The sequence below is a fragment of the Cutaneotrichosporon cavernicola genome (genome assembly GCF_030864355.1).
Source record: "Cutaneotrichosporon cavernicola HIS019 DNA, chromosome: 3".
In the NCBI taxonomy this organism is placed as follows: Eukaryota; Fungi; Basidiomycota; class Tremellomycetes; order Trichosporonales; family Trichosporonaceae; genus Cutaneotrichosporon; species Cutaneotrichosporon cavernicola.
In genome coordinates this window covers 1,406,959-1,421,502 of record NC_083395.1, presented here as the reverse complement: position 1 = coordinate 1,421,502, position 14,544 = coordinate 1,406,959, and the positions used below count along the sequence as shown (strand labels likewise).

The 14,544-nt window shown below is 59.3% G+C and overlaps 6 protein-coding genes across 6 annotated transcripts; 4 read left to right on the top strand and 2 right to left on the bottom strand.

The window, feature by feature from the left end:
- Positions 1-1,717: 1,717 nt before the first annotated feature.
- CcaverHIS019_0305300 (uncharacterized protein) lies at positions 1,718-4,840 on the top strand (the record flags this gene model as incomplete). The annotated part of the gene is made up of 3 exons (XM_060598986.1): positions 1,718-1,731; positions 2,402-3,706; positions 3,742-4,840. 3 exons carry the CDS (start codon positions 1,718-1,720, stop codon positions 4,838-4,840), a joined length of 2,418 nt encoding a protein of 805 aa, XP_060455725.1.
- Positions 4,841-5,340: 500 nt separating this feature from the next.
- Positions 5,341-6,874, top strand: CcaverHIS019_0305290 (uncharacterized protein; the record flags this gene model as incomplete). Its single annotated transcript, XM_060598985.1, has 6 exons — positions 5,341-5,364; positions 5,712-5,729; positions 6,057-6,103; positions 6,282-6,431; positions 6,594-6,735; positions 6,815-6,874. 6 exons carry the CDS (start codon positions 5,341-5,343, stop codon positions 6,872-6,874), a joined length of 441 nt encoding a protein of 146 aa, XP_060455724.1.
- A 1,045-nt stretch (positions 6,875-7,919) lies between these two features.
- On the bottom strand, positions 7,920-8,278 carry HHF1 (uncharacterized protein; the record flags this gene model as incomplete). Its single annotated transcript, XM_060598984.1, has 2 exons — positions 7,920-8,148; positions 8,196-8,278. The coding sequence occupies 2 exons, from the start codon at positions 8,276-8,278 to the stop codon at positions 7,920-7,922; spliced, it is 312 nt and encodes a 103-aa protein (XP_060455723.1).
- Positions 8,279-8,848: 570 nt separating this feature from the next.
- On the top strand, positions 8,849-10,273 carry CcaverHIS019_0305270 (uncharacterized protein; the record flags this gene model as incomplete). The annotated part of the gene is made up of 1 exon (XM_060598983.1): positions 8,849-10,273. One exon carries the CDS (start codon positions 8,849-8,851, stop codon positions 10,271-10,273), a length of 1,425 nt encoding a protein of 474 aa, XP_060455722.1.
- Positions 10,274-10,311: 38 nt separating this feature from the next.
- Positions 10,312-13,623, bottom strand: MAK21 (uncharacterized protein; the record flags this gene model as incomplete). Its single annotated transcript, XM_060598982.1, has 4 exons — positions 10,312-12,565; positions 12,598-13,001; positions 13,037-13,360; positions 13,399-13,623. The coding sequence occupies 4 exons, from the start codon at positions 13,621-13,623 to the stop codon at positions 10,312-10,314; spliced, it is 3,207 nt and encodes a 1,068-aa protein (XP_060455721.1).
- A 203-nt stretch (positions 13,624-13,826) lies between these two features.
- On the top strand, positions 13,827-14,350 carry CcaverHIS019_0305250 (uncharacterized protein; the record flags this gene model as incomplete). The annotated part of the gene is made up of 4 exons (XM_060598981.1): positions 13,827-13,866; positions 13,902-13,949; positions 13,999-14,138; positions 14,309-14,350. The coding sequence occupies 4 exons, from the start codon at positions 13,827-13,829 to the stop codon at positions 14,348-14,350; spliced, it is 270 nt and encodes an 89-aa protein (XP_060455720.1).
- Between the last annotated feature and the right edge of the window lie 194 nt (positions 14,351-14,544).

The window sequence follows — 14,544 nt, the reverse complement described above, 5'->3', positions numbered from 1 at the left end:
CTGGCTTGAATATAGTTTATGTGGGTCTCGTAACTTGTTGCACGCGAATCCGAACCAGAGAGGCATCTCCGTGCATGACTATGGCAGGGGGGATGTCCCGTCATCGTGTGGAAAAGACGAGCAGCTGAGGCTGACCGGTAAGGTGGTGTGGGTCGACCGGAGCCGAAGTGAGGCGGTGAGGCGGTGAGCCATGGCCCATCAGCTCATTCCTGCATCCAAGTCTCGGCGAGCGCAACCTCATGACCAGCCTCCGCCGGCCGCGTGTTCTCCGACGTAAGCCAAGACATGCTGTGCAAGTGATCGTGTGCCTCGCAAGTGCTGGAATCCCAGAGCGACGATGGGACCGCAACGTTATCGCCAGATCAGAGAGGCGTCTCTGCATTTCTAGGTCTGCTCACAGACTTTTGTTCTCGTCGGCGTCGCTGCCCACCTTGACGACGTACCTGGATCTGTAAAGTCAGTCACGGCGTGACTCTTGCATGGTGTCAGTTTGATTCGTAACCAAGAGACTAGCATCTGGCAGTTTAACAAGTTTGTAGCTGATAGCGATCACCGTGTGACGGGTAACGCCAATCTCGAGGTAGCACCCAAGTGGAGTTTGTCGCCGATCGCATATCGTGATCGACTTGCGAGCGGTGCGGAACGGATTCTCCATGCCTTGATCTCTGCCCCTCTCTGCCCCCAAGGGAACCGAGCTGCTGTCACTTCTACATTGTGATCAGAGTGGGCGCCGCTCATGACATGACGTCAATGGTCAACAAGGTCAGTACGAGGCTTGTAAATCGCAGTCGGCCGTTGCCAAGCCTTGGCAACCAAAAGATGCACTGCTGGTGTATGAATCAACGTGATAACCTTGTTAGTTTGGGCATGGTTCAGTCACTCGGAGTGATCAGCTGTATAAGCAACCGACCTGGTGACTGCTGCACTGCTGTAGCGAGGATGGCGGCCTGCGCCTTGCGTCCTGCGTCTTGCGTCTTGCGTCTTGCCAGCGTGCTCATCAGTATCGTGCGGAGACGCCTGCGGCATCGCACATGTGATCCGTAAAATGTCAGTCGGCCGAACTGTTCGATCTGCCTTGGCATCGGGGAAGACGAGTCAAGGTACGAGGTACGGCTTAAGGAAGGAACAGTGGGGAAAACTAGAATGACAGCCATGACAGTGGAGCAAGCAAGTAGAATAGCGGGATCAAAAGTTTGTGAGCCGACAAGTTTACCTCGGCGCCCGAGACCTTGGGTTCGGGCGGCGGATGAGAAGGGTAATGTTTTGACAACTAGTTACCCTGGATTAGGATGGGAGGGACTACGAAGCTACGCAGGTAGGTGGCAGGGGCACAGCTCTTTACCCTTGTTCTTGTTCTTCAACAACATGGTGGGGTCATGCATCACGCCGCCACCCATTTACAATAATCACAATTACTACTAGCACAAGCTCTATCATCTGTTGATCGGTTTTCAACCAATTACACAGATTCCGTCGCATACTCTCACTCAACTCCACCATCCACATCTTGCCCATCACCGCGTGACCATTTGCTATCCCCTTCGGCCATCCCCCGCACCGCACCAGAGCATTGCATTTCCCGGCAACTCCCAACCTGCTCGGTTCGCTCGGCGCCCGTGCCCGTGCCCACGCCGACCGACTGGCAACCGACCGACAGGCCGACTTTCCGCTTGATTTTCAAACAAACTACGCAGGCCCACAATAATCTCACTCAACCATGCCTCAGAGATCGTGAGTCACAGATCCCACCCACCTCCACCTTCTTTCCCCTTCCTTCAGCTCTCCTCCAAAGAGGCCAAGCACTGTTGGTGAGGCGTAACGTTGCTCTTGTGGCGTATCACCGCATCTCTTCTCGGCCGACGGGCCCAGCTTGCAGTGCAGCCCTTGAATTGCTTGCAATTCCAATCTCCTATCTCCATCTTGTTCATCTTTACTGCATCACACATTCATTGCGGCGGCCTTGCATGTCTCGCCCCTCAATTCTCACCCATTGAACTCGCGACAACGCCACACTCCACACGCACGCATCTTGTCCCAAAGTCGGTGTGTGCCAGGGGAACTTGCGGCCCTGTACCATCCAGCGGATCCGCGCGCACTGCGGTGGCCTCTTTCCGCTTCCCTTGTCGCTCCCACCCCACACTCTGTCTCTCTCTCTCCCTCTCTCTCTCTCTTCAACATTTCACTATCCCCATTCATATCGTCGTCGCTCTCACTCCCACGCTATACGCGCCAATTGTATAGATTCACCTTGCTCAGACTCTTGGCAAACACATCGACACAATCCAAGCTGACACAAACCCCCTCCCCCATATACATGTCGACATAACTTTCCCACTCCACTCTACTGTCCACCGCTTGTCCATCACACTCTCCACCACCGCGTCACCTCGTCCATCAACAGCTCCACCGCACCCCAACCACGTAGACTGCGAGCGCGCACGGCGACTGTCTCGTTCGGCCAGATGTCGCGCGATATCGCAGGGGGTGTCATGGTCGAGACGCCCTCAGAGTTTGGAATAATCGGGCCCATTGCATCGTCGCCAGTCTCATTGGGTGGCTCAAATAGCCTCGGCGTGCGCATAGGAAGACGCACCTCCAAGTCGGTGTCCGGCGGTCGCCCGCCACTGTCCACGAGCGCATCGTCTCACAGAACCCTAGGGTACTCTAACCCATATGCGCCTGAGGCGGGTCTATCAACAGGCGGTCCGAGCGGCGGGTCCCCTAACCTCGGTCCCACACGCGTGCGCAACGGACTCAAGCGCCGCATCTCGACTCCCAACCTATTCAAAGGCCGCTCGCTCGTTCCCGACGACGATGGCGGAGCCGAGCCAGATCGCACCACGACGCCCATTCCGTCTGGACTGCAGGCCTCGTCCAAAGGCAACAATGTTGTCGAGACACGCGCACGCTCAACTTCGACTTCGATCGTCGTCCCTCAGACCTTAGTTCCCCAAGTCGAGTCCTCCACCACCTTCGCGGAAGAACCCACCATCGTCACACTCCCTTCCCTGTCGTCCACCGCTCTCCCAACACCCCCATGGAGTGGAATGTACGTCACGCCCCCGTCGCCGCCCTCGACGGCCGGCCCACGCCAGTACCAGCAGGACTATGAGCCGCACCGGCCCGAACAAGATAACACCGACCTGCTCTCGTCGGCATATGACATGGGCGAGACTGTTTTCTCCCGCGTCATCTCGTGGGTCAGGCCAAAGCGGCAACGGCGGTCACGCAGACCATCTTATGGGTCGGACAACGACTCTGAAAAAGGCCTCAACGGCTCAGAGGACGAGGAGTTTGACGAGAAGGACGGAGGAGACACGCGCACTCGGTCAGGTCCTGAATGGAACGTGATCCCTGGATCGCGTCTGCCGGATTCCCCGAGCTACTTTGCTCTGCCTCCGACCCCACCAGATGACTGCCCGTATGACCAGATGGGGTATCCTTCCCTGCCCACTCCAGCCATCTCGTCACAGTCGCTGTCGCACGGCGGCCCGACGAAACGCCAGCGTCGAGCATCCCGTGCTGCCGCCCTCAAGCAGGCGCAGGCCGATGGCTGGTGGGTCAAGGTGTACCGCACCGTCTCAGTGTCTGGCAGCGGGAAGACTGCCGAGGTGCTCCGCGAGCTTGGCTGGACAGTCGGGCTCCTTGCCCTTCTTTTTGTTGTGTCGTTCTCGCTTGTGGTCTACGCCGTTATGAGCATGCCTATGTGAGTTGAGCGACTCGTAATGTAGCTGACCCCAGCACACACTTGAAGTCGATGCCCAAGTCTACGACCGACTTGCAGCTCCTCTCGGCCGACATTCGCGCATACATGAAGAGCTCGAACTCTGGGTGGTGGCACACGGTCGGTGTGCTCACCTACGTGGGGTGCTGGAAGCACGCATGGAGCGTGCCAGGTGCTGTGGTGCTCAACATCCTCGTCGGTTCGCTGTTCGACACGGTTCCCGCCCTCGGACTCCTCACGTTGATCACCGCTTCTGGCTCACTAGGCGCGTACATGCTGTCTCGCCCACTGGCGCCTCTCATTGGTGTGCTCTTCCCCAAGCCGCTCGCGCTCGTCCGCGCGGCTCTCGCACCCGACTCTGTTCCCCATCCTTCCAACGTGACCAGCGTTCGCGGCGAGACAATCACTCCCGTTCGCGTATCTGACGACCCGCGTGAACCACCGCTCGGCTCCGCCGAAGACCGTCCGAACGTTTGGAGCCGCCTGTTCCTCATGCGCGCAATGGGCTTCGTTCCGTGGTCAGGCATGAACGTCGCGTGCGGTGTCGTCGGTGTTGACTGGCGCATTTTCTGGCTTACGACGGCTGGTGGCTCTGCGTCGTGGTCGTATGTCACGGCGTCCGTCGGGAACATTCTCGGCAGCCTGGCGCTTCCAACACAGGGCGAAGACGGTGTCGATGTCCAGAGCGAGTCACTCACGAGTCTGCTTCGCGACCCGTGGCTCATCTTCAAACTTGTCGCCCTCACCGTCCTGACGGTGCTGCCTGTGCTCCTAAAGCGCCGCATCGGCCGCAGCCCCGTCGACGACACAGACAGCGACGACGACTCGCTTAGCGACCTGCCCGAGCGGACGCTGCTCCAGCCTCACTCCATGCTCGGCCTTGACACTGGACCTCCCAGCCTCTCTATCCACACAGCCAACCTCGACTCGGGTGAAGAGTACCCGTCCGAGCCAGCGTCACCGCTGGCCATGTCGCTTGCGAGCTTCACCCCGACGCCACACATGTTTGACCTACTCTCCTTTGGCCGCACAGCGATGCGCCAGGGTGTGCGCTTCGTCGTCGGAGGAGCGCGCACAGCCGTCACGCGTGCTCAGCGCGTGCTTGGCGACCAATGATTATCCTGTACATTCGCTGCCTTTACATGATCTCATGAGATCCCTAATGCCTCGTTGCACAAATAGTGTATTTGTACTCCTGGTCATAATGTCATGTGAATATCACCAGTGCGCGAGGCTGTCGCTGCGAGCTAGGCGGACAAGAGTCGCCGACGTGCGCTCATTCAAGCAAAGACCATCAGAGACAGGCACAAGAAGTGTGCGACTGAAGGCAACGGAGCCCGGACGACCCATCTTGTGTCAGCAGCCAGCCAGCGACGCTGGTATGCCCGAGGCCGAGGCCGAGCCCGACCCGCCACAAGGCCCAAGCGTTTGAACAACAAAATGGACACATGAAAACAGATTATCAGAACCCCTGCGCACCGACCACTCTCCTGCACGGTGGCAGAGGCACGTTTCAGCTCATTGCTAATTGCGTGTGGTCCGACGCGACGCGTACAGACATGTCAGACATGCCATCCGGGGCCCGGCCAATGTCGCTGCAGCAAAGCCCGCGAACCATGAGCGCGTCCAGGCCATTGCGGGTGAGCCCGGCCGGAATGTCCCCGGTTCTGGCGGGCAAGCCGTTTCGTCAGCAAGCGGAACGTAAAAGCCGGCGAGATGCATGCTTCAGAGATCAGAGAGGCCTGACCGAAGAACCCGACATCAGAGGCCATGACCGAAGAACCCGACATCAAAGAGGCCTGACCGAAGAACCCGGCATTGTCGACCGAAACGGACTTGCCACGCGACACCGGTATGGATATGTTTCATGGACCTGGCCGTTTTCAGAGTGAACCATCCGGGCGGAGAAAAGCAATAAAATGATGACAGATATTCATCCGGCGAGGCTGACCACCACCATCACGCCCGATTCGTCCGCTGTACCCAGACCAGAGCATCATCGACAGTGAGTACGCCGCCGGCGACGGCTGCGGCGGGCAGGACGAACCCGGCATCAAGTGGACATCGACCAGCGGCACAACAAACACAGGGTCCGATGCGCGGCGTGCGCGGCGTCTCGTTGGGTCTTCCTCAGAGCGACTTGGCGACTGCACGAGACTTGCGCAACGCCGAACACGACTGGGTGTCCTGTCAACACACCGCTGCACACCCACGCTCCGCTGCACAACCCACGCCTCGCTGCGCTCGCTCTGTTCGCCGTTCCTTGCCCGTTGTTCCTGCCCCGCCCGCACCGCCCGCTCCGCCATGTTCCCAAATCCACGGCTAACCCCAGATGTCCCACCCGAACGCCAACCCCAACGGCTTCCACGGTTTCCGGCAGTGCGTATTGCGCATATGAGAGGAGAGGAGGCTGGGCGAGGCATAGAGGAGACGGAGGTGGATGACCGAGATGCCCTCGGACCCTCGAACCCTCCTCCACCTTGCCTCTGTGCCCGTGCTCCTCCTCCAACATATCTCCGCGCACATCTGCACACGCGCTCAATCACGCTAATCCCAGGGACATGCCGCCGCCCGGCGGCTACGAAAACGTCAAGTTCAAGCGCAACCTGCCTGTGCGTGGCGTCGGCGGTATCGCAATGTTCGGCGGGTGCATTGCCATTTGCGCCCTTGGTTTCTGGCGCTACGGCGCGGGTGTCAACGAGAGGCGGTGAGTGTGCGCGCAAAGGGAGGAGAGGTGTTCTTGAGTCGGCGCAACTGGAGGGAGCTCGGGTGGTGGCTTGGGTACGCACAGCTGTGGACAAGTTGTTCAGCTGTCGAGATATCCCCATACCCTCCTCCTCGCTTGCAATTCGAGTCCCGCTAACACCAGTGAGCTCGCGCGTGAGAACGCGTGGTCGCGCATCTACCTCGTCCCGGCGATCCTGGCAGAGCAGGACCGTGACGAATACCGCCGGTCACAGGCGGCGCTGGCGCGCGAGACGGAGATTATGAAGGACGTTGAGGGCTGGGAGGTGAGTTGCGTGCAGACCGCTGGAGCAGCATGTGTTGTTCTGGCGGCAGTTGTACTCTGTGTGCTCGAGCTGACATCAGGTCGGCAAGTCGGTCTACAACACGAAGCGGTATAACCCTGGCACTATTGCCGTCCTCTAAGCGGCAGAATGTATACATGGCAACGGCGGTGGTGGTGGTGGTGGTGGTGGTGGTGGTGGTGGTGGTGGTGGTGGTGGTGGTGGTGGTGGTGGTGGTGGTGGTGGTGGTGGTGGTGGTGGTGGTGACGGCATGTGGCGTGGCACTGACGCGTGGCATGATGGTGTGGAGGTTGGCGGTGGTGGAGTGGAGTCATGAAGCTTCGAGGGCAAGGTTGGTTCATCTAGGCTTGTATGGCACGCTTCTGTGTCATATCTCAGCTTGTGGCCTTGTGGTTAGGAGCCATAGGTCATGGGGCCTTGGGCCAAGCGAAGACCGCACCTTTCACTTGAGCGCGTTCTCTGCGCGCGCCTGGTCCCTCTTCTACTACCCACGTACATGCACATAGAAACCCATGATGACAAATGAGAGCATGGGTTCAAGTGTGAGGGAGCTTGCGGATGCGCCTCAGGTAGACATGGGGTCAGAATAGCCATGGTGGGACAGGTTGCTTGACCTCGACTGGCGCATTATTGGTTATTGTGGGACAGGATTCGACAAGGCGTGCCGGCAACCTGGCAGATGCCCTCACCCCCCAACAGGCTAGCAGTACAACCCAAAGCAACCAGGCGGCGTAGATGTTGACCAGCAATGGCTGATGGCTGGCAGATTGCCAACGCCCCACCCAACTCAGATGCAGACGATTTTCGCAGTCGACGGTATACCCCTGACGTCTCCGAGCGCCCTGTTTCTTCCCCCGTCTTCCCATCACCGCCGCTCGCCACCCAAACGGCCTTCTTCGCCACCACCCATTCTCCACCGTTCTCCCATCCACCACAAACCAACTCTAGCACAAAACAGCAACAATATGTAACAAGCAACTTCGAAATGCATCATCGTCGCGTAGTTCTCCCATCCACCACAAACCAACTCCAACACAAACAGCAACAATATGTAACAGGTAACTTCGAAATGCATCATCGTCGCATAGTGCGACGGCAAAAAGACGAGCGAAAACGAAAACTCCTCCTCCTCCTCCAGCGACCTAGTGTCGCGAGTACGATGGCACTTAGGCGCCGAAACCGTAGAGGGTGCGGCCCTGGCGCTTAAGAGCGTAGACAACGTCGAGCGAGGTGACGGTCTTGCGCTTGGCGTGCTCAGTGTACGTGACCGAGTCACGGATGACGTTCTCGAGGAAGATCTTGAGGACGCCACGCGTCTCCTCGTAGATGAGGCCCGAGATACGCTTGACACCACCACGACGGGCGAGACGGCGGATAGCGGGCTTGGTGATACCCCTGGTTGTCAGCAACAAGATCTGTTGAGCAAGGAGAGGCAGACTCACTGGATGTTGTCACGAAGAACCTTGCGGTGACGCTTGGCGCCGCCCTTGCCGAGGCCCTTGCCACCCTTTCCGCGACCGGACATTGTAGTGTGTTTGTTGTGGGGGTTGTAAAGTGGGAGTAGTAGAGGGTTGCTCGAGAGCGGTTGTGGAAGACGAAGACGATGTGGATGATGTCAAGAGAGATTGTGCCAAGGGGAATTATATACCTCGACTCATGGGAGGTGTCAGGGCGGGGGCTGTTTGTAACATGGTCTGTGTTGTGATCTCGGGTTCTTGGTTGATCAAAACGTCACGTGATTAGAACCTTGATTATGATCTTGCAATACTAAAAGTGATCCTTTACCCAATCAACAAAGATTCATCACGATTACCTTGTTTGACCCCAAGATCAAACATCTAACGCAGCTGCAAGCGCACGCCACGCAGCAAAGCAAGGAAGATGACATGCATGGCTGCTATCAAATCCGACAGTTCACTCGACGTTGCCCATTCCACCATTACCATGCACAATCTTGCACCCAGACCGCAGTACCACATCGCAGAGCAGCGGTGACACCCGCGTGACACGCGACCAAACACGTCGCCGCCACTAACCAAAGCCAAAGCCGTACCATACCATCCTCCACCACCCAACACTCTGCCAAAACACACACATGCCGCGTCCAAGGCGGCGCGACTTGCCGCTTGCACAGCAACTCCTAGCACCCACCGGCCCAATCAGTTCGCGCACAACTTGGCCCCTTGCATCCAAAGCTGAGCCGGAAGTGATCCTTCTCCCGTCCCTCTTCCCTCACCCTTCAGAAGAGGGGGCGTCGGTCTCCGACCTCCACGATAGAATCTACCACCTCATCGCCCTCGCACTCCGCGCCTACATCCAACAATGGTATGGCCGGTTGAGCCGCGATACAGCCCTCCTTCCGGCCATCAATAGGGACATTGTTGCCCCAGTAGCCCGCAGCCTCACACTCGACCGTGACCGTCTGCATACTTTACTCCTCTCCCACCTCCCCACCCTACTGGCAACACACCTGCACACCCTTTCCTCTGCTCATGGATCGTCTCTCGCATCCGTCCCAGAGGCATATCACGCCCGCCTACCGCTGCGTGTCGTCACCCTCGCTCCAGCCCCCATCTCCTCCCATCCAGAAGAAGAATACGCCCTCAACCCCGCGTACCTCACCGCTCTAGCCGACGCGCTCCTTGCGCACGCCCTCCCACCACTAGAGTATGAGGCGGATGCGCAACGGCTCATCGTGCGTGAAGTCGTCGCTCGCTCGGTCCTAGGCGGCGTGGGGAAACGTCTCGTAGCGCCGTGGTTCTGGGCTGAGCTCCTCCTCAAACACCTCGACAAGCCCGCCCTCCCATCTACACCATCTCTGCCGACCAAAGGTTTGCCAGCGAAACTCGGTGCCCACGCCGCATACGTCCTTGACGCCGTTTTATATGTGTGGACGTGCCTCCTTGCCTTCGTCACATTGCTTTGGAACGGCGCAATCTTCCTCACTGCAGCTTGGAGTGGTGCGCCGCCTCCCACGAAGAACCACGTCCTCGATCCCTGGGTCGTACTCTTGCGCGAGAGTGCACTCTTCCTCTCCCCCGCCCCTCGACTAGGGCTCAGATTGACACTCGGCGCTGTCGATGTCCTTGCTACTCTGTTTGGACCCGCGGCCGACCGTTTGGCACCGTACCTCCTCGACTTGCTTCTTACGCCTGAGATGGGGGTCAAGGTCGTCGCGCTGCTCGAACGCGTGCTCTTCCCTGATGGATGGCCCGGTCCGCCGCCAGTCGAGCCGAGTGCGGACGAAGCGGACGTCATGAAGGAGCGGTTGAGGGAGATCTTGAGGAGACGTGGTGGCATGGGACTCGGACTGGATTTGGGGAGGGCAGTAGACATGCTTGGCGACGCGGGGTGTAATGCCCACCTCGTGGGGATGGTTTACGATGCTGCCGTGCTCGCGCTCGTGCCCGAGCTCGCGGCTGATGCGGAGCCAGCAGGACCCGGGATGAGGGAAGAGAAGGCCAACAGGCCGCCATTAGAAAACAGATCCATGCCTGAGATAAGACTAAACTTCACTTAATACACTTGGCAACCAGGGGTGTAATGCATCTATAATCCCTACTCGCTGTCCGCCTCGATAAGCTTGGCGTAGTCCTCGTAGCTTGCAAACGCCGGCATCTCCTTGCGCTTCTTACGCCGTTCCTTGCGCTCCTCGCGGCGCTTGCGCTTGGCACCTGCTGCGGGGTCCTCCTCCTCCTCTTCGTCCTCCTCACTCTCGGCATTGAGAACCTCGTCCGGCATCTCGTCGAGCGAGATGAGGTCGTCGTCGTCCTCGGCGAACGATGGGAAGTCCTCGTCGTCCGACACGTCGTCGCGGTCGCCAGCGTCGTCCGACTCCATGCCCTCATCCTCTACCTCCTCCTCATCATCTTCGCCCTCCTCTACCTCCTCTACCTCCTTCCCTTCTCCTCCCTCCTCGTCGGACGAGTAGTCGACGTCCCCATCCGAGTCGTCAGACAGGCCCATGTCGTCGCCAGCGTCCGGCATCGTGCCCTGCATGGCCTTCCAGATCTCGGCCTCTTCCAAGTCGCTCTCCTCGTCCTTCTCTCCTCCTTCTTCCTCCTCCGATCCCTCCTCATCCGAACCTCCCAGGCTCTCCGGGAACTCGTTCTCGCTCATCTCCTCGTCGTCCGCACCGCGCTTCTTTTTGGAAGCCTCCTTGCGTGCGAGCTTGGTTGCGAAGAACTTGTGGAAGAACAGCTGGTCGGCAGGCACGTCCTCGACCTTCTTGCGCCAGAACGACTCCGAGTTGACCGCGTCGCCACCTGCGCGCGCGCCGCGCATCCGAATAACCGTTCCAGTGTGGTCGCTGACAGCCGCGGGCTGCATGATACTCGCGCCCTTTGCCGCCGCCGTCTTCTTCGGGTTGCGGTACACAAACTTGTCGAGGAACGAGATGAGCGTGTTGAGCGAAATGTCGGGCGAGCCAGTCAGCTGCTCGCCCATGAGCAGCTGGTTGGCCTGAAGCGCAACACTGGGATGGAAGTGCGTCGTGAATGGCAGGAGCTCCCAGAGACAGCTCGTGTCGGCGTGCGCGTACTGAGGCTCGCGCTTCTTGCCGTCATATACTGGCCCAGAGGTCTTGTTCGCCTCGGCCTTGGCCGGCTTGTCGCCGTCGGCATCGACAAAGTGCTCCTCGCCATCGTCCTCGGGCTCGATGAGCATGCGCCGCAAACCCGGCATGGTGTTGAACAACTCGCCGAGGAGGTACAGTGCGCCTGAGATGAAAGGCGGCTGGTGCAGCGTCAGCATCTGCAAGAGGCGCTTGACAAAGGCCATGACGCGCGGCAACGACGTGTCGTGCTTGAGCGCCTTGAACAAAAGGTTGAGGTACATGGCTTGCTTGGAGGACATGAGAAGGCGAGAGTCAAACAGCGACTCATACAGTGTCCGGTAAAAGCGGTCGCTGACCGTCTGGCGAGACTTGGACACCTGGAAGATGAGCTGGAGCGCCTGGATCGAAGTGTTGAACGTCCCCGCGTGGCAGATCTTGAACAGAGTCTCCATGTACCCCGAGAACAGGCCCTCGTCGAGCTTGGCGAACGGCAGCGCACGATTGATACCGGTCAGAACGGCCGCGATGAGCTTGGCCGCGCCAGACTCGACAAGCTCCTCCTCCTCCTTGCGTCCGCCCTTGGCCTTGGCACCCTTCCGGCGTCCCTGCCACTTGCCGACCTTGCCGGTGATCTTCTCGCGCTCCTCGTCCTCGTCGACCGCGTCGCCGCGCTTCTCCTCGTCACCCAGGATCTCGCGGAACACCTCAAAGTATACCTCCACCAGGCGGCCAGCAACGTCGTTGTCCTTGCTCGTGAGCGTCATCTGGTTGAGCGTGATGAGGCCGTAGTACCGCCCGTGGTCGTTGACCTCCTTCTTCTCCTCCTTCTTCTTGGGCTCATCGTCGTCGAAACGCATATGCGCGCCCGAGGAAGCGGCGCCAGCGGGGCCCGTCAGTGTCGTCTTGAGCACGAGTGCCGATACCTCGCGCGCAACCACGGCCTTCATAGCCGGGTGGACCTGCAGCAGATGGAGGAGATGGTAGCTCGCCTTGGACGCAACGGCGCGGTCGTTGTCGCCGAGCTTGTTGACGCCGAGGCGGAGCAGGTTCTGTTCCTGCTCCGCGTTGCCCGAGAGCAGCTGGAAAACGACGTCGAGCGCCTTCATACGCACGTATGGCAGCTGGTCGTGGGTAAGCGCCTCGAGGATCTGGAGGAGGTTGAAGAACCACTTCTTGAGGAAGTCCTCGAACATGAAAACGACGAGGTGCCGGTCCGTGACGTCGGGGTGAGCGAGAAGCGGCTGGTCGGCAAAGTATCTGGAGTCAGAAGCGCCGTAAGAAAGACTCACTTGAGCTTGCCTGCAGCCTTGCCGCCGCCAGTCACCCACCAGTCGGCAAGCGCGCGCACCGAAGCCAGGCGCAGGTCACGCGCTCCACCGCCAGGTGCACCGTCACGCCATCCGGCCATGTTGCGGAGGCGCTCGAGCTCCGAGACACCGTGGATCGGGCTCTCGCGCACAATGAGAACCAGAGCAGACAGTTTGTCGTTGTGGGTACCGCTCGAAAGGATCTGCGAGATGAACGCCGCGTCGCTGCTGCTGCCGACGCGCTGGGGCTTCGGGAGCTCTGAGAGCAGACGCTCGCCGCGCTGGCGGTAGTTATTGAGAATCTCGGGGGCAACGCGGCCCAGTGGCTTGTTGGGCGTCGAGAGCTCGGGCACGAGGTCGGCCCAAGTAGGCTCGGCGGGGACGGCCTGGTGTCAGCTCCGCTCTAACAATGTCAACTCACCCTTCCACTGGTCGGCTCGGGGTCGGTTCTTTGAGGCGCGGCCTCGGGTGTAGGTTCTGGTGCAGCCTTGGGCTGTGGCTTGACCTCGTCCTCCCTGTGGTCCTCCTCGTCGCTCTCCTCCTCCTCCTCGTCCTCCTCAGCCTTATCACTGCCGTCGGACTCCTCTTCATCCTCATCCTCATCCTCATCCTCATCCTCATCCTCATCCTCATCCTCGCTCTCCTCCTCGGCCTCGTCCTCCTCCTCGGCCTTGGGTGCCGGCGCACCCGCATTCCCAAAGTCGAGGCCCTTCATGAAGTTACCCAACGCTTTCCGCAGGTCGCCCTGTTGTCAGCTCCACACAACTATGCCAGCAAACTCACCTCATCCATAGCCGCCCCCTTGGCCGCGATCACATCATCCCCGTCGTCGTTGTCTACGCCAGCGATGAGCTCGAGATCCTCATCGTCGCCGCCGAGGTCGGCCACAGCCTGCCGAAGCTCGTCGCTAATCCCCCCGCGTGCAGGCTTGGAGCCCTCGAAAGACTTGCGCGCCTTGGGTGCGCTGGGCCCGCTGGGCCCGCTCTTCTTGCCCTTGTTCTTGAACATGGTGTTAGTTGTGGTGGAGGTCAACAAGGTGATCTTCAGAAATTATGCAGTGGAGGCCTCAATCTCAAAATTAATTGCGTGGAATTCGCCGCGTTCTGATATGACCCAAACGTCACCCGTGACGACCCACCGACAGGGTGAGCGTCGCTGTTGCTGTTGCTGTTGCTGTTGCCATTTACATCCCCCATCACAACCAGTCCAACATGGTCCTTAACATTAGGCCCGTCGTCTCCCCCGGCATGGGTAAGCATGTTTATGTGCTGCAATCTGACATGCAGCGGGCTGCTGTACCGTTCTCTCGTTCTTCGGCGTCATCATCCTGTCCGGTGCGTCTTCCTACACCTTCCTCGCCCTCACTCTCGTACTGACGCCCAGTGTTCGGATACTTCTTCAGCCACCGCGCATATGGCCTTACCAGTTCTCACGAGGATCCTGAGGACCCGGACTTTGTCGCCAAGCTCTGTTACACGTCCGCGATCGTGTATGCCGTGTTCATGGTGTTCTGTGGCTTGCAGGTGAGTGCCAATGTCTTTCACTCAGGTCACGCCTCGACTCCACTCTGCACTCTACCTGGCGCCTACCCAAGGGCGCAGAAACTCGGATGTTGTAGCTCTGGCTGCACCGCTAGCTATACTCTCGAGCAGCCTTCCCTCCCCCACTCTCCCACGGGCGATGCTGACCGCAGCTTGGCGTGCATGCCCGCTACCCCAGAGGTGTGCAGCTGTAGAAATAGACAGATGGAGAAGGACCCGATATGTATTGTATTTGAACCCGAGGTGCCGCATGCATACCACCTCGGCGTTCATGTCCTCGGTGCAGTTAGCTAGGGGGTGGGCCATCGACGTCAGACGCATTTTGCTCCCGCTCCACCCAAGCTGAATGTTGACATTCGCCGCTCAGAATAACGACTCGACATCCCAT